Below are 23,682 nucleotides of genomic sequence, written 5' to 3'. Positions count from 1 at the left end.
TGCAGACCAAATCAGATACTTGGCTGAGGAAGCATGAACTAGACAAATAATGGAGTCAACCTACTAAGACCTTGTCAATAATGTTCTGATATTTTAATTCTGGGTATTAATTTTTAGAAGTGCTAGCCTTCCTTAGGAGATTTATCCACACATTTTATAAAACTGCAAGGAAAATCATGGCCACCTTTTGAGGGAAGGAAGAAGGAAGATGACAAATAATTAACTTGTTATACTCCATAAATACGTCAAAAATATCACATTATTAAAATGGTCATAACTACAAAAAGCAACTGCAGTTACGCCTCTGATAAGTGTAAGAACAGTGAACACTTTCCTCTGCTTCTTCCAGTTGTTTATCAATAACTACCTAGCTTTCACTAGCCTTTAAGTCAAATTTGCACCTTTATCTAAATCTCAACTCAGTTACATTTGCGGACATATGGCTAACATGTATAAAACATTTACCTTTAATGTCGACTACATCTTTTGCATAAAATTCTGTAACCTCTTGGAAAGCATGGCTGTATTCAAAATACACATTCTTCATCCTTTCTACTCGAATTCTGTCATCCCGCACACTGAAAGAAAAAAAACAAAAATTTAAAAAATAATTATACATAATCTTGAACTATCTGTATTCAGGCCCTGACCTGACCAAAATAAATACTCATTCATTATTCTTCCCCAAGATGAAAAAAAAAAAAGATCTAAGGTTTCCCTGTCAAAAGTCTACATTTCATAAAATACTATTACTTTAACTACTGGTATTTTATATCATCTCCTCACAATGAGCACTCTAAACATACTATTATCAGGAACTTATTAAAATTATGGTCAGTTACTTTAATAAACAAGAAAGAGAGAAAAACAGAAAAGCAATCAATTGCATTATTTGTTTAAACCCACTAACAAGAGAACACATCACTGAGTATTCCTTTCCTCGAAAAGGAATTCTTGTCTGGTTGGCTCTATGCTAAGTCCATTTCTTCTTCCAGAGCCTTCCCAGTCAAATTCAGTAAATTCCTCTTAGGTCAACTCCCAGTCTTTACTTAAGTGGTTCTACACGTCTTTAAAAATATGCATGTATGTATGTATATATGCTCATCTGAGTAAATGAACAAAGTCATCAAATCACCATCCATGCTGATAGTACACTGTCTCATCCGTTTCCGATTTTGCTTGACTCCCCCTTCCCCTCCCTCTTCTCCTTTCCTAATCACCTCACTCCCAAGCCATGGTAACAGCCTAGGAGGAATCCCTTCTCATTTTTTTCATGATAATATGGTCATACACAAGTATGTCATACACATATATACTCACACATACACTGTTTCATAAAAATGGAGCGGCTTTATACTAACTTTCCTGCATCTTGTTTTCTCTGCTAAGTAATAACTCTTGGAATTCCCTCCATATAAACTGACCTAGATATAACTCACTCTTTCTAATGGCTAAAAAAATATCTGATAGTATGTAAAAGCAATAATTTATACAACCATTTCTTTACTATTGGACATTCACCTGATGTTAATATTTTGCCACGTTACTTTAGAATATTTTTATCTAAAAAAATTATACATACAGATGTATCCTGCACACCTCCCTCTTCAGTCATATTAATCTACCATCTTTAGAAGTAAATGCTACCATCAACTTGGTGTATATCACCATGTATGTTTTTATATTTTACAACATATTTTAGCATCTTTACACAATACATTGTATTGTTTCATGTTTTAAATCTTATATAAGCAATACTTTATTATACATACACTTCTACAACTTGCTTTTGCACTCAGTACTATATTTCCAAGATTTGTACATAAAGCTAGACATGCTTCTTTTTATATTTTCAATTATTTCTTATATTTGAGTAGACTTTTAAGATTTGTCATTCAAATTTAATTAATCCAAATTTATTTGGGGAGATGGTGTGAAGTTGAAAATACACTTTTATTTTCCATATGATCATCAATTAATGACCAAGCACCATTTATAAAACATTCCATCTTTTACTACTGATTTATAATGCTGCCTCCACATTTCTACATATGTGTGACACTGTTTCTAGCTTTTATCCTATTCTACTGATCTTTTTGTCTATCTCTGTATCAGGGCCATACTATTGTAATTTCCATGGCTTGGTATCAATATCTGTGGCAAGGCCCCATCTTGTTTTTCAAGATTGTCTTCATTACTCCTGGGCTTTTGATTTTCTTTAAAATTTTAGGTTCATTTTGTCAAGTTTCACAAAAATCTTATTGGGCTTTTGAATGGATTGCAATGAACTAATTTAGAGAGAAATTATATCTTAACAAATTAAGAGATCCTACTGTTAAAGATGGCATAAGATCTCTACTTATTCATGTCTTTTATATCTAACAATATTGTTCCATTATTTTCTCCATATTATATGTATCTTTGATTGCGCTCACTCTTAGATTAATAATACTATGAAGGGAATCTTTTCTTCTATTATATTTACTAAAAGCTTATCACTGGTGTATATGAACCCAAATTCTTATATGTAGCAACTATGCTAAACACTTTTTTCTTATATTGTCTGTGTATATATTAATATCACCCACAAGAGGAAATTTTCTATTTTTCATTTCTTTTTCCTATCTCATTATACTACTAGCTAAGACCTTCAGGGCTACGTTGAACAATGGTAATGCCAACAGGCATCCTTAGTTTCTTACTGAAGCTAATGGGAATGCTGCCAAAGTTTCAACTCTTAAGTATGATATTTGCTGTGGGTTTTGGAGTAAATGACTTGTTAGCCAAAGGTTTGGTAAGTTCCCCAGTTTTTGCAGAAAGAAAAAAGTCATAAACAATTACTGAATCTTACCTAATATTCTTTTTACAGGTGTTAAAATGATCATATGGTTTCCTCTCACTTAACCTCATATTATTCATTTTTTCTAATGCTGAATGAACCCTGCATTCCTGGAATATAGTATACTTGTAATGATGCTCTGTACTGCTTAAATAAAGTTATAAACTTGATTTCTTAGTTTTTTCCCCCAGAATGTCTGTGCCAGCATACCTAGCTCCAAAGGCATTTTCTGTTCTACTATAAAACTAGACAGGCATCAGCTGCTTCAGAAAGAAATCTTAAAGGGAGGATTTTCCCCCATCTGTGGTGCTGAAGAGGATTTTTCCACCTTAATCCAATGGAGAGAGTATCAGACTATTGCAAATCTCTTGTCAATTTTTACCTTCCTATAGACACCCTTAATACCTGAATTTTTAGAAGCCTGCTGCAAAGTTATTTAGCCACTCAAAGAGCAATGAGTGACCTTACATGAGTCCCACAATGTTTCTGTACAAGTTCCTAGAGTGAACACACGAGGCAGCTGGTAACTCAATTACTGTTCTAATTAACATTTTGTTCGAGAAGCAGATAAGAATTTAGAAACCCATTAAATCTGATAAAAAATGACTTGTCAGTTATCCTTGAGGCTTTCCATGGAAGCATTACAAGAGTGTTAAATTCAACATTTTGCAATCTGTATGTTAAATATCCTCCTACATTTTTTTTCCCCCACAAACTGGTTGGAGTTTTATGTGAAATCTCTAATCTGTGGTTTCCTAGATTTTTTTCTTTTTATGGTAAAATCAAATCACTGTATCTTCGAAACAAAAGCCTTCCTGAAACACTGTATACATAAAGAGTAATATCCAGCCAGAGAATTTTGTCAAACTGGATATTAGTAAAATTTCTATATTCAACAGAGGATGGTCGATCTTGGTTTCTTCAAACTGCAGCCTGCACCCAGGAAAGACCTGGGTGGGAAACACCAGCAACAAACATTAAAAGCACAGGTGCTACACCCCAAATGTGTTCAATCTGAATTCAGCAGGAAGCTGGGGGAGAGAGGGTATTTTCAGCAGCGTTTTGGGGGTGATCCACAGGCAATGTGCAGACCACAAACACTCATCTATATGAAAAATATTAGTGACTATCACAGGACTGAGTACAAAGTGGAAATGTAAATCTTCTCCAAAGGCAGTCCATGTTTTAGCTGCTCTGTTAGAGGTGGGCAGTTAGTATCTATTCACCAAAAAAAAAAACAGTAAGGAAGTCAACTATAGTCAAGTAATTGACATGGAACTTTAAAAATGATTTTTAAAAAACAGAAACAAAAAAACACCTTCCCACCCTCTTAAGAGGCTGTTTGTGACCAGGGGTTGAAGCCTCCTGAATGGAAAAGAGGCCACAGAAGCTATGTTCCTCCAGGGACCTGGGGAGGCAACCGCCCCTCTGGGCTGGATGTGAGGACTAATGTCAACATGCAACAAGTCTCAGTCATTACATGGGGTAGGCAAAGCTGGACTGTCTTAAGTTTCCAATTTTAAAAATTCCTTTTTGTATATTACATGCCTGTCAGTTGCCAAATATACTGTATTTGAAAAGTTAAGCGGTGGTAAGAGTCTCAACAAGCGCGGAGTCCATGCTAAAAAAGAGGGGGAGCTTTAGACCAAGGAACTTTTAAAGTCAACTTGGATGTAAAACTGGTAATTTTCTGGTGTTGAGTAACAGACTACCTACAAAGGTTTTGATAATGTAAATGTGACCAAATGTCAGCTTACCAATTTTATGATCTATGCTGACTTTGGAAACTATCATTTTTATATATTAAAAAAGCCTTGTTAAATGCTGATAATCTACTCTAGGAAAACTCAAGCCCTCCTCTGACGGTGTATTTACTGATAATAACATACAGACTGAGTTCCAAGTTTGCTGAGTGATTAAATTCTGTCCTCTGGAAACAGAATGCAATAGAGGTTGAGATTAAATAAAACAGACCATGTAACATAGTTACGATGTCTCCATATTAGGATGAAATTCATTAATTTTATCACTGCTCATAATAGGGAACTATCATCACTTTCTTAAAAGACAGAGGGCATAATGTCAAATTATAAAGACAACCACTAGAACAAAAAGATCAGAATAACCCCAGAAGAACAGCAAGGAAAACATACCACACAGTGAAAGAGTCTTTGAAAGATATTAAAAAAAGAAAATTAAATACAGGCAAGCTAATATCACATATATCTGCCATGACAACAAATGTGAGTTAAACTCACCTATTTAAAGAAAATTAATCTCAGACTGGATTACAAGATAGAAAAACTTTCTAACACTACCAATAGGAACAAAATTTTAAATAATTCAGAAAGGGTAGAAATGGATAGATGGGGAAAACTGCCCAGATGGATATATTAGGCTAATACAAATTTTTAAAAAAAGCATGGGACAAGATTTTGCTATCAGACAAGGTAAAATTCAGGAACAAAAGCATTATAACAAGACAAAGAGAACTACTTAAAGATAAAAAGGACCGGATAGAAGAAATGCTTTTCATTCCATATTCTTTTATGAATTTTAAATTTCTGAACCATTAGAATATACTACTTATTAAAAATTAAGTTGTTTATTAAGAAGAGAGAAAAAAAAGGAAACTGGATTTACATAGGAGCTCTCGGAAGATGTCTGTCCATCTCCCCGGACTTGAAGCTGGACGGCTAGGAGCTCAGGAGACAGAGTGGCTGCCGCCATCCTGCTACCTTGCAGAACACGAGCCGTTGGCCAGCACCAGAGTGGGAGACAAAGGGGAGCTCGTAAGTCCAGCCACGCCTAATTCCAGCCTACCTTCAAGCTTTTCACTGCTGTGCACCAAGATGCTCATTTTCTACTTTTTAAAAATTCAGCAAGAACTCAGTAGAAAGTATAGGGTTTTAGAAAAGTCAAAAAGGAGTCTTTCACTGTCCAGAGAAGGAGGCAGACACAATCTCACAGAGAACATCTTAAAGATGGCAACAAATGGAAGTGAGAAAAACCCAGTCTGATTTCAGGTGGTGAGCCTGCTTCAGCCCCAACTGAGAGGGAGACAGAGGATAAGTAAGAGATTCTAGAGACCACGACGACCCCCCTTCCCCACCATGCAGAGCAAAAAGGACCCTTGCCAAGTTACTGCTAGGGGCTAGAAAGTAAAAGCAGGTTTAGGGCCAAGCCCCTGCAGGATTAGAAAGAGCTGAGGTAAACAAACACTAGGATGTGGCCTCAGAGGACAGCCCAGCTGGGGAGCAAGGGGAAGGACTGAGAATTTCCTCGCTCACTGTGTAAACCCCATGGGGCCTGAGGCGGAGAGAAGGCCTAAGGTCCAGGGAGTAACCAAGGCTGGCAGCTGTGCTTGCTGTTCAAAAGACTAAGATAGGAGATCTTACTTTAAGGGAAGACGTCTACACTAGCTAAAGTCATGTCTTTCCAAGAAAATCTTCTGGTTTTTACTTTTTCTTTTACAGTAGTATTTACTTTGGGGGGGGGGGGCGGGGAGACAGGCAACAGGCCATCAAAAAATTGCTAATCTGTCTGGAAATTGCTAACCTGAAGGAAAGCACTTCTATCTGCAATGAGATTAGGAAAATAAAGAGAATTAACAGTGCTCAAAGTTGGGGAGCCAGTGGGAAGGGGAAGATGAAGGGAGAGGAAAAGGGGGCAGAAAGTCCAGGGGCCTAGAGAAGGTGTTATTTCTGTCTACAGTCATAACTAGCTCTTCTTCCCTGACCCTGGAAATCTTCCCCAAGGATGAACTCCCATGGAACAGTATTTTAGAACCTCCATCCCTTCTTAATCTTTCAGTCTATCCCAGTCATGAATCTTTTTACCACCCATCTCCACATACCACAGCCGCAGGCCTCTGCACACATTCTAACTTAACAAGCCAGCCAGGACTCACCTCCTCTAAGCAGCTTTCCCAGAAGAATAACCACACGCCAGGATGACCTGTGCTTTCTACTGGACCCGTGGGACTGTGGTTTGTAAAGTAATACCTTCAGAAATAGGTTTGCAAAGTAATACCTTCAGAAATAAAGTTATTTTGTTTGAAGCCCACATGCTTTTTGTCAAGAACTTTACTGCTAGAGAGAGAAATACAAACCGTAATATGCATTACAAAGGAATGAAAGTTTCATGGAATATTAACCAAAATAATGTTAACTGTGCTATAAAACATTACTCCTTTTGAAATCCAGAAGCAGCAGAGGTAAAGGAAGGGAATGGTTGCTTCTCTGTGTGTTTTTCCTGAGAAGCCATATAATGGAGTGGTTCCGAGCCTGTGCTTCAGAACCAGGAAGTCTGGGTCAAATCCCAGTTCTGCCACTTACTAGTGGCATAACCTAGACTTAATAGCCTTAGGCCTCAGTTTCCTGGAAATCTGTATTAAAAGAACAGTAGCTCCCTCATAGGGTTTGTGAAGATTAGCTCAGTCAATAAATATAAAGCCCTTAGAATAGGTACCTAATACCTACTGTTAGCTATTGCTATTATTATTAATATTCTCACTGCTACTTAAGAATGAAAGATAGCAGTAGTCATGTGCTCAAGGGGAAAAAAGAGAGCTTTAAAAACAGATGGAATTGGGCAGGACAGACGCAAAGGAAAGAACACGTCAGCAATGAGAAATATTCTCAGTAGCTCCCAAGATGTGTTTCTAACGGCACCTTTTTCATTCCAGGGATGAAGCTGAGGAAAAGCTAAGGTAGGATTTCAGAGAATTACTGCTCCTCTCCAAAATAGACACAAACCATTTTCATTCAACAGGGAAAAACAAAAGAAGTCACTCGAAGCATCACTTAAATACCAGTCTTCAGAGTAAAGTAAGCCAGAAAGAGAAAAATAAATATTGTATATTAACGCATGTATGTGGAGGCCAGAACAATGGTACAGATGAACCCATTTGCAAAGCAGGAATAGAGATGCAGACATAGAGAAGAGACACAGGACAGGTAGGGGATGGGATGAATTGGGAGACTGAGATTGACATATATACACACCACCATGTGTAAAATAGATGGCCAGTGGGAATCTGCTATTCAGCACAGGGGGCTTAGCTGGGTGTTCTGTGGTGACCTAGATGAGGTGGGATGAGAAGTGGGAGTGGGAAGGAGACCCAAGGAGGAGGATATATGTATACACATGTAGTTGATTCACTTCGTTATACAGCAGAAACTAACAACATTGTAAAGCAACTATATCCCAATAAATCAAAATTTTTTTAATTTTAAAAATGAGAAAACAAAAGATACAGATTAACTTTAAAGTTAAGCATTAGAAAAATTAACAAAAGCTGCTAAACTCTAAAACTGATAACCTCGATATATACACTGCTGCTGCTGCTGCTGCTAAGTCGCTTCAGTTGTGTCCGACTCCGTGCAACCCCATAGACGGCAGCCCACCAGGCTCCCCCGTCCCTGGGATTTTCCAGGCAAGAACACTGGAGTGGGTTGCCATTTCCTTCGCCAATACATGAAAGTGAAAAGTGAAAACGGAAAGTGAAGTCGCTCAGTCGTGTCCGACTCTTCACGACCCCATGGACTGCAGCCCACCAGGCTCCTCTGTCCACGGGATTTTCCAGGCAAGAGTACTGGAGTGGGGTGCCATCGCCTTCTCCAATATACACACACTATATATAAAATAGATAACTAATAAGGACCTACTGTACAGCACAGAGTACTCTAATGAACACTCTGTAATGACCTATATGGAAAAAGAATCTGAAAAAGAGTGGAATATATGTGTATATTTAAATGATTTCAGGCTTCCCAGATGGCTATGCCAAAGCCTTTGACTGTGTGGATCACAATAAACTGTGGAAAATTCTGAAAGAGATGGGAATACCAGACCACCTAACCTGCCTCTTGAGAAACCTATATGCAGGTCAGGAAGCAAGAGTTAGAACTGGACATGGAACAACAGACTGCTTCCAAATAGGAAAAGGAGTACGTCAAGGCTGTATATTGTCACCTGCTTATTTAACTTATAGGCAGAGTACATCATGAGAAACGCTGGGCTGGAGGAAGCACAAGCTGGAATCAAGATTGCCAGGAGAAATATCAATAACCTCAGATATGCAGATGACACCACCCTTATGGCAGAAAGTGAAGAGGAACTCAAAAGCCTCTTGATGAAAATGAAAGTGGAGAGTGAAAAAGTTGGCTTAAAGCTCAACACTCAGAAAACGAAGATCATGGCATCTGGTCCCATCACTTCATGGCAAATAGATGAAGAAACAGTGGAAAAAGAGTGGCTTGCTTTATTTTTCTGGGCTGCAAAATCACTGCAGATGGTGATTGCAGCCACGAAATTAAAAGATGCTTACTCCTTGGAAGGAAAGTTATGACCAACCTAGACAGCATATTAAAAAGCAGACATTACTTTGTCAACAAAGGTCCGTCTTGTCAAGGCTATAGTTTTTCCAGTGGTCATGTATAGATGTGAAAGTTGGAGTATAAAGAAAGCTGAGCGCCGAAGAATTGATGCTTTTGAACTGTGGTGTTGAGAGAAGACTCTTGAGAGTCCCTTGGATTGCAAGGAGTTCCAACCAGTTCATTCTGAAGGAGATAAGTTCTGGGTGTTCACTGGAAGGACTGATGTTGAAGCTGAAACTCTAATACTTTGGCCACCTGATGCAAAGAGCTGACTCACTGGAAAAGATCCTGATGCTCGGAAAGATTGGGGGCAGGAGGAGAAGGGGACGACAGAGGATGAGATGGTTGGATGGCATCACCGACTCAATGTACATGGGTTTGGGTGGACTCTGGGAGTTGGTGATAGACAGGAAGGCCTGGCGTGCTGCAGTCCAAGGGGTCACAAAGAGTCGGACATGACTGAGCGACTGAACTGAACTGAGGTGGCACAGTGGTAAGGAAACCACCTGCCAATTTAGGAGACACAAGAGACACGGGTCCAGGCTGGGTTGGGAAGATCCCCTAGAGTCAAAAATGGCAACCTACTCCAGTATTCTTCCCTGGGAAATCTCATGGACAAAGGAGCCTGGCGGGCTACAGTCCATGGGGTTGCAAAGAGTCAGACATGACTGAGTACCTACACTCACACACATATATGCTTATATTTTCCCATATTCTTCTCCATCACAGTGTATTACAGGATACTGAATATAGTTCCCTGTGCTATACAGTAGGACCTTGTTGTTTATCTATTTTATATATAGCAGTTTGCATCCATTAACCCCAAACTTCTAATTTATCCCTCTTCCACTCCCACCCTTTAGTAAACGTAAATTTGTTTTCTGCATCTGTGAGTCTTTCTCTGTTTTGTAAATAAGTTTATTTGTACAACATTTTAGATTCCACATATAATGAGCAAGAGGATGAGATGGTTAGACAGCATCAACAACTCAATGGACATGAATTTGAGCAGACTCCAGGAGATAGTGAGGGCTTCCCAGGTGGTGCTCGTGGTAAAGAATCCACCTGCCAATGCAGGAGATGCAAGAGATGTGAGTTCGATCCCTAAATCAGGAAGATCCCTTGGAGAAGGAAATGTCAACCCACTCCAGTATTCTTACCTCAGAAATCCCATGGACATGGGAGCCTGGCGGGCTACAGTCCATGGGGGTCACAAAGAGTCAGACATGACTGAGTGACTGAGCACACACAGACACCAGGAGATAGTGAGGGACAGGGAGTCTGGCATGCTGCAGTCCATGGAGGTGCAGAACTGGACACAACTTAGCAACTGTACAACCATACAAGTGGTATCGTATGGTGTCTGTCTTTCTCTGTCTGACTGACTTTACTTACTGGGATAATCTCTGATAATCTAGGTCCATTCATGTTGCTATAAATAACATTATTTCATTCTTTTTTAGGGCTGAGTAATATTCCACTCTGTATATGTGCCAAATCTTCTTTATTGATTCTGTTGATAGACATTTAGGGTTGTTTCCACGTCTTGGCTACTGTAAACAGTGATGCTAAGAACAAAAGCATGTATCTTTTCAAATTAGAGTTTTCTCTAGATGTATGCCCAGCAATGGGACTGCTAGATCTTACGGCAATTCTATTCTTAGCTTTTTAAGGAACCTCCATACTGTTTTCCATAGTGGCTGCACCAATTTACATTCCCACCAATACGGTAGGAGGGCAACCCACTTTTTTCTTTAACAAGCAAAAGAAGCATATGAAAACATCATTGGTGATCAAAAAAGAAAAAGTAAGTTAAAACCAAAAACGAGACACGACTTCACGATCACTATAATGGCTAAAATTAAAAACAATGTCAACACCAAAGACTGGCAAAGATATAGGGCAACTGTAATTCTCATATCCTGCTGACGACAGCATAAATTGGGTAACTAAGAGTTTGGTTGGGCTTCCCTAGTGGTCTGGTGGTTAGGAATCCACCTGCCAACACAGGGGACACAGATTTGATCCCTGGACCAGGATTCCACATGCTGCAAGGCAACTAAGCCTATGCTCCAGAGCCCACGGTCCATAAGAGAAGCCTGGCAACAAGAAGCCTGTGCGCCACAATGAGCAAGTAGCCCCTGCTCTCTGCAGCTGGAGAAAACTCATGCACACCAACAAAGACCCAGTGCAGCCAAAAATAAATAAAATTAAAATTAAAAGTTTGGCTATGTTTCTTATACAGTTAAATATATACTTACCAACACAGCCCAGCGATTCCATTCCTAGGTATTAGCCCAAAATAAAAATATATGCCCATAAGAAGACTAGAATATCAATGTGCTCAGCAGCTTTACTGCAAATACGCAAACACTCAAATGTTCAACAAGTGAATGGATAAACAAATTCTGTGGAAATACCACTGAACAATAAAAAGGAACAAACTACTGACACACTCCTAGGTATTATGCTATAAGGGGCTGTACACAAAACAATGCATACTGTAATGAGCCCATCTATGTGAACTCTGGAACAGTCTAACCAGATCAGTATTTGTCTGGAGTAGGAAGAGGAGGTAGGGAGAAGAATGCAAAGAGGCACAGCGAACTTTCTGAAAGGAGGGAAATGCTCTATATCTTAGTTGGGGCAGTGGTTACATTGATGTATATATTTCTTCAAAATTGATTTGACTTATACACTTAAATTGTGTAAATTGTATTGCATGTAAATTATACTCAATTAAAGCCGATTAAAAATTAAAGTTTTGATATTTGCCATTATAATTTATAGCTGAAAATATTCTATTAAGAAATCTGAACATTGGCCTTAGGAAGCATCACTACGAACAAAGCTAGTAGAGGTGATGGAATTCCAGTTGAGCTATTTCAAATCCTAAAAGATGATGCTGTGAAAGTGCTGCACTCAATATGCCAACAAATTTGGAAAATTCAGCAGTGGCCGCAAGACTGGAAAAGGTCAGTTTTCATTCCAATCCCAAGGAAACACAATGCCTAAGAATGCTCAAACTACCGCACAACTGCACTCATCTCACACACTAGTAAAGTAATGCTCAAAATTCTCCAAGCCAGGCTTCAACAGTACATGAACCATGAACTTCCAGATGTTCAAGCTGGATTTAGAAAAGGCAGAGGAACCAGAGATCAAATTGCTAATATCCTCTGGATCATCAAAAAAGCAAGAGAGTTCCAGAAAAACATCTACTTCTGCTTTATTGACTATGCCAAAGCCTTTGACTGTGTGGATCACAATAAACTGTGGAAAATTCTGAAAGAGATGGGAATACCAAACCACCTGACCTGCCTCCTGAGAAACCTATATGCAGATCAAGAAGCAACAGTTAGAACCAGACATGGAACAACAGATTGGTTCCAAATCGGGAAAGGAGTATGTCAAGGCTGTATATTGTCACCCTGCTTATTTAACTTCTATGCAGAGGACATCATGCGAAATGCCAGGCTGGATGAAGCACAAGCTGGAATCAAGATTGTCGGGAGAAATATCAATAACCTCAGATATGCAGATGACACTACCCTTATGACAGAAAGTGAAGAGGAACTAAAGAGTCTCTTGATAAAAGTGAAAGAGGAGAGTGAAAAAGTTGGCTTAAAGCTCAACATTCAGAAAAGTAAGATCATAGCATCCAGTCCCATCACTTCATGGCAAATAGATGGGGAAACAATGGAAACAGTGAGAGACTTTATTTTCTTGGGCTCCAAAATCACTGCAGATGGTGACTGCAGCCACGAAAAAGAGGCTTGCTCCTTGGAAGAAAAACTATGACCAACCTCTAGACAGCATATTAAATAGCAGAGACATGACTTTGCCAACAAAGGTCTGTCTAGTCAAAGCTATGGTTTTTCCAGTAGTCATGTATGGATGAGAGAGTTGGACTATAAAGAAAGCTGAGCGCTGAAGAATTGATGCTACTGAGCTGTGGTGTTGGAGAAGACTCTTGAGAGTCCCTTGGACTGTAAGGCGATCCAACCAGTCCATGCTAAAGGAAATCAGTTCTGAATATTCACTGGAAGGACTGATGCTGAAGCTGAAACTCCAGTACTTTGGCCACCTGATGCAAACAACTGACTCACTGGAAAAGACCCTGATGCTGGGGAAGACTGAAGACAGGAGAAGGGGATGACAGAGGATGAGATGGTTGGATGGCATCACTGAAGCGATGGACATGAGTTTGAGCAAGCTGTGGGAACTGGTAATGGACAGGGAAGCCTGGTGTGCTGCAGTCCATGGGACTGCAAAGAGTGAGACACGACTAAGCAACTGTACTCAACATTTAGACCAACAAATTGCTATGCAAATGTCTACTTCAAATACATTTTTGGAATAAGATCCTAATTCTAGAATTTATTCAGCAAAAACCATGGTGCAAAGAACTTCTTTTTGAAGAGAAACATTTAATTTTAAAAAGTACATTCCATATTTACATGCTTTGAGATGATCACAGTTTAAATGTCAACCACTATTTTACATACATACAATCATCCTAATACCAAGCAAATTTTTACAAATTAATTTACATTTCCTATGACTGAAAGACATTTTTTTGCAGTCACAAAAATCACCAAATCATTATCTGATATTATATGCCTTTAAGAAAAGCAAACAAAACCCTACTTTCTGAGAACTCAATCATCTTATAGAATTCTGAAGAGAATCATCAGCATTACAATCTCAGATTAGTGGAAAGTCACCTCAAATTTTTTTCATGCATGATTAAAAACATTATCTCAGTGACAGACACAAAATCAAGACAATTTCACTCAGATCACATGCCTTTTGAGATCATTAACAAGCTCAAGCCTGCCTGAGAAAACCTAAAACAAGCAATCTTCCTAAACTAATGTTTTCCTCATCGAATACCAAACTCTGATATTATCCCCAGAAAAGGCTGCTTCTAAAAGACATTTGGAGGGAGGTTCAAAAGGGAGGGAACATATGTACACTTATGGCTAATTCACGTGTTGTACGGCAGAAACCAACACAATATTGTAAAGCAATTATCCTTCAATTAAAAAATAAATTAAGAAAAAACCTAAATGAAAAAAAATCAACAAGCTGACAATCTGCAATTCATAGTACAATGAATAACTAACTGATGTTTCCTTTTCAATGCAACAAATCTTCACTACAGGAATAAATGGGAAAAAAAGAGAAAAGGAGGTCCCTGCTGTGTGTTATGGGTTGAACTGTGTCCTCCTAAAGGCCCAGTGTGGAAGTCCTAACCCCAGTACTTCAGAATGTCAGCTTATTGGGAAACAGAGTGCTCACAGAGGTCAGCAAGTTGAAGTGATGTCATTAGGTGGGCCCCCGTTCAGTATGACCTGTGTCCCTATAAAAGGGGGGAATCTGGACAGAGCTCGGGTTCATGCTCAGTTGGTTAATCGTGCCTGACTCTGCAGGGCTTCCCAGTGGTAGAAGTAAGTAAGTGAAAGTCGCTCAGTCGTGTCTTACTCTTTGCAACCCCATGGACTATATAGTCTATGGACTTCTCCAGGCCAGAATACTGGAGTGGGTAGCCATTCCCTTCTCTAGGGGAGCTTCCCAACCCAGGGATCAAACCCAGGCCTCCCACATTGCAGGCGGTTTCTTTGCCAGTTGAGCCACAGGGAAGCCCAAGGCAAGTGGTAAAGAACCCGCCTGCCAATGCAGGAGACTCAAGAGATGTGCGTTCTCCTGGCTTGGGGAATAAAGATCCTCTGGAGGAGGGCATGGCAAGCCACTCCAGTATTCTTGCCTGGAGAATCCCATGACAGAGGCCAGAATACTGGAGCAGGTTGCCACTTCCTTCTCCAGGGGATCTTCACAACCCAAGAATCAAACCCACATCTCCCGCACTGACAGGTGGATTCTTTACTGCTGAGATACCAAGGAAGCCCCTGGACACAGAGACACACACAAAAGAAAGACAATATAAAGAAACATAGGAAGAAGATGGCCACCTACAAGCCAAGGGGAGAGGCCTGGGAAAGCCTTGCTTCACAGCCCTTAGAAGAAACCAACCCTGCTGGAACCCTGATGTTAGATTTCTAGCCTCCAGAAGTAAACAAATTCCTGTTTTTTAAGCCACCCAGTTTGTGGTACTTTCATCAGTCCCAGCAAAATAACATAACCCCACTGAAAGGCTCAACACCTATTCAGAGATGCTTATAAACAAATCATTGAAATACCTAGTACATTGAGAGGCATGCTGTGGCAACCAATTTAAAGAGTGTCAGTATGCTCACCATGGCTGATTTTAAGCTACCAAGGCTTTAACAACCAGAAAGAAAATTCCATGAGAACATAATTAATTGGCCAGTCTCACAAGCCTCTACAACCTAGATCTAGCACAGACCAACGACACAGGCAACAGAATCTAATAGCTACAATTCCTTTTCCCAACTGATGTTTCTGAACCAGGGATCAAACAAACCAGGCCTCCTGCACTGCAGGCGGGTTCTTTACCATCCGAGCTACCAAGGAAGCCCTTAATATCTACAGATTATTTTTCAATGTAAACCAAGGTTAGAACCCCAACTGAAAACTGTAGGATAGCTTCATAAAGGCGTAACACTGTGAAAATACAGGCTATTTTAGAAGACAGATGAGGAGAAAACCCAGCGTACCACATAAGAATAATTTAAGAATGGTAAAAAAAAAAAAAAAAAGAAAGAAAAAAAGAAAAGAAAAAGAAAACAAGCAGTGAATGAAAAAAAGAGCTAACACTTACTGAACACTTCCTATGTTCTTTGTACTGTTTTAAATCATTACTTGTATTAACTAACTTCATCGCCACTACTACTTTATGAAAAGTTCTATTATTATATACCTGGTTTTGAATAAGGAAACAGAGCCAAAGAGAGGTTAACAAGATCCATAGCTTTAAAAAAAACAAACAAACAAACAGGAAGCTAAGATGCTAAGATTCACACACAGGCTGTTTGACTCTACACTCAGACCATGGTCCAGGCCATCTCTCACTATATATGACATGTTTAGAACATGACCATCAGCACAGAGCAACCAGAGAGAGGGACAAGGGACCAGACAGGAGAAAGTGCGCCATATTCCTGGCCTCATCTTACCTTACATAAGCAATGGGTTTGCAACTCAAATGGGGTCTTTGCAACTTCATGGACTATACAGTCCATGGAATTCTCCAGGCCAGAATACTGGAGTGGGTAGCCTTTCCTTTCTCCAGGGGATCTTCCCAACCCAGGGATCGAACCCAGGTCTCCCACATTGCAGGCAGATTCTTTACCAGCTGAGCCACAAGGAAAGCCCAATAATACTGGAGTGGGTAGCCTATCCCTTCTTTAGCGGATCTCCCTGACCCAAGAATTGAACCGGGGTCTCCTGCATTGCAGGCAGATTCTTTACCAACTGAGCTATCAGGGAAGCCCATTGTAACTCAAACTCGTAAAATCAATTAATTTAACCTTTCTGCATAACTTGTTGCTTAAAAATGTCAAATCAAGTAGAAGAGTATGCAAGTGAAAACTAAAACTCTCTCTATAAAACATCACTATCTCCTTACTTATGTGTAAAAAATAAGGTTTAGATATAAGATAAGGATTGCCGAGCAGGCAAAAAGCACCTGTCCTCTCTCAGGAGCAATCAGCACAGCCCAGAGCCTCTCAGAAGGAATGCTGGAGAATCACACACATTCCCTAAGCCACAAAGAGAATTCTGGAAGATAAGACTGGCACTCACTAAGCTCCTGGGACAAAGGCAGCATCAAGCAGGAAAAGTCAAAGTTTTCTACTTTTAAAGTTAGAGGGAAGACATCCACAAACACTTCACATCATCACGGCCCCAGGGGATGAATGAATCCCATGACTATTCCCAACTTTTAGCCAGTAATTAACTCTGGAATTGTTCTTTTTTAAAAAATCCTTTCCATCTATGTATCTGCAGAGCATTGTGAAATACCAGCACTTTGACAAAGGCAGTGTATGGCATAACGGACTGAAAAAAACACATGTCCCCTTTGTCAGTACAGAGGGGAAGACAAAGTAAACGAACAAGCAAACAAGAAGCGCCTCTTCTTTCAGGGGCATATATTTCACTGTACACAGGGCCCTAAGGGCACAGTACACAGTAACCTAAGGATGCCCTTTCCTCAGCAGCTGCAGGAAAATGACAAAACTCGTTGAGAGGCTAAGTTCTGTCTCTCTCCGTAGCAATAAGCAGGCGGAAAGGAGGCAGAATGTGACAATCAACCCGTAGACCAGGCTGTTCCCACGGTTTTCCAGTAGGTAGAAGAAATAGGATTTTATTCTGTATGGGTGAGCAATCAATTGTCTTACTCAATTTAATCACCCACAGGTAAATTCTGTGGTCTCTGGGGATTGGTAGTTAAAAGTTACATAAAAGACTGCCAAGGATCCTTACCTACAAGGTAACTTATACATCAATGACTGCCTGACTTAGCAAGTAGGAATTGCTCAGCCTTAAAAGGACAGTAATGATTTTATCAAGTGCTTCCAAACTACTAATATTTCAGTCAGAAGCCAGCTAGTTTTTACATTCCTACTTGTAAAAGTTATGTCGATGTCAAGAGTATTAAACAACTGTCAGCTAGTTTGAAAAAGGAAGCAAAAGAAACTGGGCATTCAAGGAAGAGAGGCAATGGTTTGACTTAATTCTGTAACCAGCTACCAAGTAACAAAAAATTCTTTAAAGCTACAAGCCACGGGAAGTAAAACAGTTTGCATGACTACCCAGTACCCACACAAAATGATAGTGTATTACTCTTCTATTAATATATAACAAATTACTAAAAACTTAGTGGCTTAAAACAACATACATTTATTACCTCAGTTCTGTAGGTCAGAATTCCAACACTGAGCTCACTGGGCTGAAATCAAGGTATCAGCAGGGCTGAGCTCCTTTCTGAAGTCTCGAGGAGAGAATCTCCTTGCCCTCTCCAGTTGCTAGCGTCAGTCTACACTTCACGGCTCCTGGCCTCTTCCTCCATCTTCTAAGCCAGTCTGAGTGGGTCAAACACTTCCATCGCATCACTCTGATTCTTCTGCCTCCTCGCCCACATTTAAAGGACTCTGGTGATTCACTGGGCCCACCTGCCAAATCTAGGGTACTCTCCCTACCTTAAAGTCAGCTGAGGAGCAATTTTAACTTCCCTTTGTCATTTAACCTCACATACTCACAGATCCAGATCCTGGGTTCGGGACACCGGATCTTTGGAGACAGACAAACAGATACATGTAAGCATTACCATGCCACTTGGTAGCTACTAGACCACCGGCGCCTGTTTCCTCATATACAAATTTGTACCTTATAAATTATATAGTGATTACTATATAATAATAGTAATTACCACAAAGGGCTGTTGTGAAGATTACATGAGTTAATATGAGCAATGGTCACCAAATATACTTGGTGTATAGTAAGAGCTTCACCCAACATTTTTTACAAACTCGTATTTCATCTTTGTTTAAACTTTTCTCTCACTGTGGAATATACTTCCCCAACACATGTCTAATTAAGTGTTCCATGAAGTTCCCCCTACACTACAAAAAAACTGCTTTTGTCTAATATAGCAGTTACTACGCATATGCAGCCACTGAGCACTTGCAATGTGGCTGGTCGGAACTAAGATGTGCTGGAAGTGTATAATACACACTGTACTTCGAAAATTTTGTAAAAAGTAATGTGAAGATTTAATACAGAAAGCAGAATATAACAGAGCTGCATGTTGAAATGACATTATGGATATACTGAATTTAAAAAGTGAATTATTAAAAATTAATTACATCTATTTCTTTTACTTTTCAATGTGGCTGCTAGAAAATTTTTAATTACATATGTGACTCACATTATATTTCTACCAAGCAGTTCAGTTCAGTTGCTTAGTCATGTCGAATTCTTTGCGACCCCATGAACTGCAGCATGCCAGGCCTCCCTGTCCATCACCAACTCCTGGAGTTTACCCAAACCCATGTCCATCGAGTCAATGATGCCATCCAACCATCTCATCTTCTGGCATCCCCTTCTCCTCCTGCCCTCAATCTTTCCCAGCATCAGGGTCTTTTCCAATGAGTCAGCTCTTTACATGAGGTAGTCAAAGTATTGGAGTTTCAGCTTTAGCATCATTCCTTCCAAAGAAATCCCAGGGCTGATCTCCTTTAGGATGGACTGGTTGGATCTCCTTTCAGTCCAAGGGACTCTCAAGAGTCTTCTCCAACACCACAGTTCAAAAGCATCAGTTCTTCGGTGCTCAGCTTTCTTTATAGTCCAACTCTCACATCCATACATGACCACTAGAAAAACCATAGCCTTGACTAGATGGATCTTTGTTGGCAAAGTACTGTCTCTGCTTTTTAATATGCTGTCTAGGTTGGTCATAACTTTCCTTCTAAGGAGTGCTGGTTCACAAAGAATTATCCTCGCCCTCTCGTGTACTCTCTTAGTATTTAGTTTGCTTTCCTATCACACACACTGTATAATCTGCTTTGTACTGCAGTGATTTGCATATATGCTAGCTTTTCAAATAGACTGGTAGCCTTTAATGGGCAAGGGCTTCCCTGGTGGCTTAGAACGGTAAACAACGTGGAAGACCCAGGCTCAATCTCTGGATTGGGAAGATCCCCTGGAGAAGGGAATGGCGACCCATACCAGTATTCTTGCCTGAAGAATTCCATGGACAGAGGAGCCTGGCAAGCTACAGTCCATGGGTCGCAAAGAGTCGGTCACGACTGAGCTACTAACACACACAAGGGACAAAGGTCATGGATCTTCTAATCTCAAGAAGATCCATGGTAACTGTACAATAAACATTTGGGAAGCTGAATGGAAAAGGAAGCATTATTTAGCTAATGTGTTTTGTCTATATTATTTAATTTATTGTTAACTGGAATGACCAGAAGTCAATCTGTCTTTGATGCAACTTTTTCTTGGGTTAAAGGATTAATTAGGATATAAGTTTCATACTGGAGCCTATTATACAGAGCGAAGTAAGCCAGAAAGAAAACCACCAATACAGTATACTAACATATATATATGGAATTTAGAAAGATGGTAACAATAACCCTATATGCGAGACAGCAAAAGAGACACAGATGTATAGAACAGTCTTTTGGACTCTGTGGGAGAAGGCGAGGGTGGGATGATCTGAGAGAAGAGCATTGAAACAAGTATATTATCATATATGAAACAGATCGCCAGTCCAGGTTTGACGCATGAGACAGGGTGCTCGGGGATGGTGCACTGGGATGACCCTGAGGGATGGGATGGGGAGGGAGGTGGGAGGGAGGTTCATGATGGGGAACACATGTACACCCATGGCTGATTCATGTAAATGTATGGCAAAAACCATTATAATATTGTAAAGTAATTAGCCTCCAACTAAAATAAATAAATTAAAAAAAAAAAAAGAAGTTTCCTAAAACAATTCTTAGCTTATCACATACAACACACCCATCTACCTTTGACTCTATACTACTGTACTTCATTTTTTTTCTAATGGTAACTGTAACCCACAAAATTGTTTTCATAGTCCACCAATGACTTCTGACCACAGTTCAAAAAGCACCTCCTTGATGTGGCAGGTGCTGGCCTCCCCAGTGGGACACAAACCATCTTAAGGATGTCAGGTGATACTCAGCCCTCCCCTGGTCTCAATGGCCCCCCCAGGTAAGGACTGACCCTGTGGTGTGGCCTTGGTTCAACACGCAGATCCACTGATCACGCATTCTTCTCCCCCACAGCCTTCCTGTTAGGGCTAGGGGCAATCCAGAACACAATCTAGTACAGCCTATTCAGGGCCTATGTCCACTCCCAAGAGATGGAGAGCCCAGCTCAGCCTGGCCAAGAAGAGCTCATCAGAGCTGAAGGTACAACATAAGAGAAAGAGCTCATGACGGTGCTGAGGAAAAGAGTCCTAAGAACTCATCAAGCATTTTCTGAGCTGCTATCGTGTGCAGGGCTCCCAAACAAGCTTGTAGAAATGCCATCAACCTCAGTATATTAAATCAAATTACTGTTGCTGTTACCACTTACTCCTATCCAACTCTTTGTCACCCCATGGACGGTAGCCCACAAGGCTCCCCTGCCCATGGGAACAGAGTCTTGTCCTGGTAGTTGGAAGTCTTACGGTTGACTATTTTGAGGTTACAGAATGGATGTCAACCAATATGTTATTTTGTTTTAGACCTCTGACCCGGCCAATTACCCTTCATCAAGCAGCAGATCTCCAGACACAGATTGTTAATTCACCCAGGAATGGAAGGTGGACTTTCCCCATTGGCTACGTTTTTAAAAATATTCTAACATGCATAAAGTTAAGGCGATACCAAAGAGTAATAAATTAGAGAAAATTTGAAAAGAAAGTTTTCTTTTTCCCTTAATCAGATTCACCCATGTACAAAACTGCAGTAAAGATTTGAACAATGGCATTATTAACATAATCTCAGGGCTTTAAAATTTTGTTTTATTAAGATAATATCCAGGAAGCAATGTTCATTCATACTCAGAAGAATCTTTAGAATAAGATCCTGACTAGAAGCACTTCTGCTCTGGGAAGAAAGTGCAGACACGCTCTTTCCCCTCTCTTCAGAAGTACAATTCCCTGCACATTACACAGAAAACGAATAGAAGCCAACTCTGGAAGACGGGCAGAGAGCAGACCAGCAGGGAACCTGAGACCTGAGGAGTGACGTGGAGGGGAGCCCCCCGGATTTACTTTTGCACATACATCGCAGCTTTGGAGGTGAAAAAGCTGACAGTCTCCAACAGGAGCACACAAAGGCTCTAACAAGCCTGCTCTCCCCAGACAAACACGCAGGAAAGGCCTAGCCAAACAAGATTGAAAATTCTTAAACAATTACCACCCTACTCCAGTCAAACACCACAGAAAAAATACGATCCGACCCCATCCATACTAGCAAAGGCCGAGGGGGGAACCTAGACTGCCTTTCTCACCAGACTGATAAATGGGATCAACGGATTAGGGTTAGTTTTTTGCCAAATATATATTTCTAAATGCCATGCGGTTCCAGAAAATTTTAACAGCGTCAATATTGTAAAAAATCAACACACAGCACAGACCCCACCATTCGCAGCAGATGGACTACAACTGTGTCTCCCAGCCTCCTCCTGGTTCTCTGACTGGCTCTTTATCCCCGCCCTCTCTGCAGCTTTCGATTCTTCCCCCCACTCCCAGCTACTGACATGCTCCAAACTCCTCGGTCTCCTCCTTTTCTCTGCACACCTTCTTCCTTTATGGGAACTGTTGTTGCTTTTCACTCAACTCTCCCGTGGAGGCCTCTTTTCTGTCACGCCATTCCTTTACCCAGAGACCCAACTGTCTTCCACTAGAGTCCACAGCCCTTGGCTGGACCGTATGGTCTTTGACTCTCTTTTTCACCAACTCTACTCTCAACATGAAAGTTCTCCTCCAATCAGAAGAGTCTCCCCTCTGTCTTCACACCTCTTCTAATATTTCCAGCCTGTGAGTCTCACAGTTCGTGTCGTTTCCACACATACACAACATACCATCCTCCCCACTACCAATTCAAAGCCCCGCAATCCTGCAAAGGTCCCCGACCCAGCCCACCTTCTCCACAGGCCTTCCTTGGCTGTGCCAGGACCCAGGAAGCTCTCCCTCACCGTACTCAAAATCGACCATCATCTGCTCTGTTCACCTGACTTGCCTTAAAAATCAGTTTCTTTGAGAACTAGTAAATATTAATTAATGTATTAATATTAATCAATGCATTGGTTAATATTAATTAATGCATTAATTAATATTAATTAATGCATTAATTAATATTAATTAATACTTGTTTATTGCTTTCTTCTTTTATAACCATATAATATCCCTAAGCTAAAGTGATCTTAACTGCAGTTAACACAGTGCTTAAAAATCATTGTTTTTCCTTTGCTTCTCTCTATAGAGAAAATGTAAGAACGTGTACATTCTTACAACAAATGGAAAAGATAACAAGATAGTAAGACTGATTTCCTAAGAACCAAACTGAAATCTTAAAAACACATTTTACAGAAATGATCTATAAAATTTTATATAAATTATCTATAAAAGATAACTCTGAAGAAAAATCAATAGTTTAACATTATTTAGAAATAATAACTTTATATTTGTACTACCTTTGACTAGAATTCATTCCAAACTATCATACAATACAAAGTAATTAAGTCTTTACCTAGACACACAGAAAGTGAAGCTTTCCGTGGTCTTTACATCTTTGCTGCTGCTGCTGCTGCTGCTGCTAAGTCGCTTCAGTCGTGTCCGACTCTGTGCGACCCCATAGACAGCCTCCTACCAGGCTCCTCTGTCCCTGGGATTCTCCAGGCAAGAACTCTGGAGTGGGTTGCCATTTCTTTCTCCAGTGCATGAAAGTGAAAAGTCAAAGTGAAGTCGTTCAGTCGTGTCCGACTCTTCAGCGACCTCAGCCTACCAGGCTCCTC

General features: G+C 40.2%; 1 protein-coding gene across 1 annotated transcript in view; it reads right to left on the bottom strand.

The window, feature by feature from the left end:
- MSH3 (mutS homolog 3) overlaps positions 1-23,682 on the bottom strand; it is a 189,731-nt gene that overhangs the window by 141,127 nt on the left and 24,922 nt on the right. Inside the window, exon 9 of the mRNA XM_052643629.1 lies at positions 466-578. Coding sequence (XP_052499589.1) covers positions 466-578 — 113 coding nt within the window. The remainder of the gene's footprint in view (positions 1-465; positions 579-23,682) is intronic.

This window comes from Budorcas taxicolor, chromosome 7, assembly GCF_023091745.1.
Source record: "Budorcas taxicolor isolate Tak-1 chromosome 7, Takin1.1, whole genome shotgun sequence".
NCBI lineage: Eukaryota > Metazoa > Chordata > Mammalia > Artiodactyla > Bovidae > Budorcas > Budorcas taxicolor.
The sequence above is the reverse complement of the archived record's forward strand: the minus strand, read 5'-3'. Positions and strand labels throughout refer to the sequence as shown.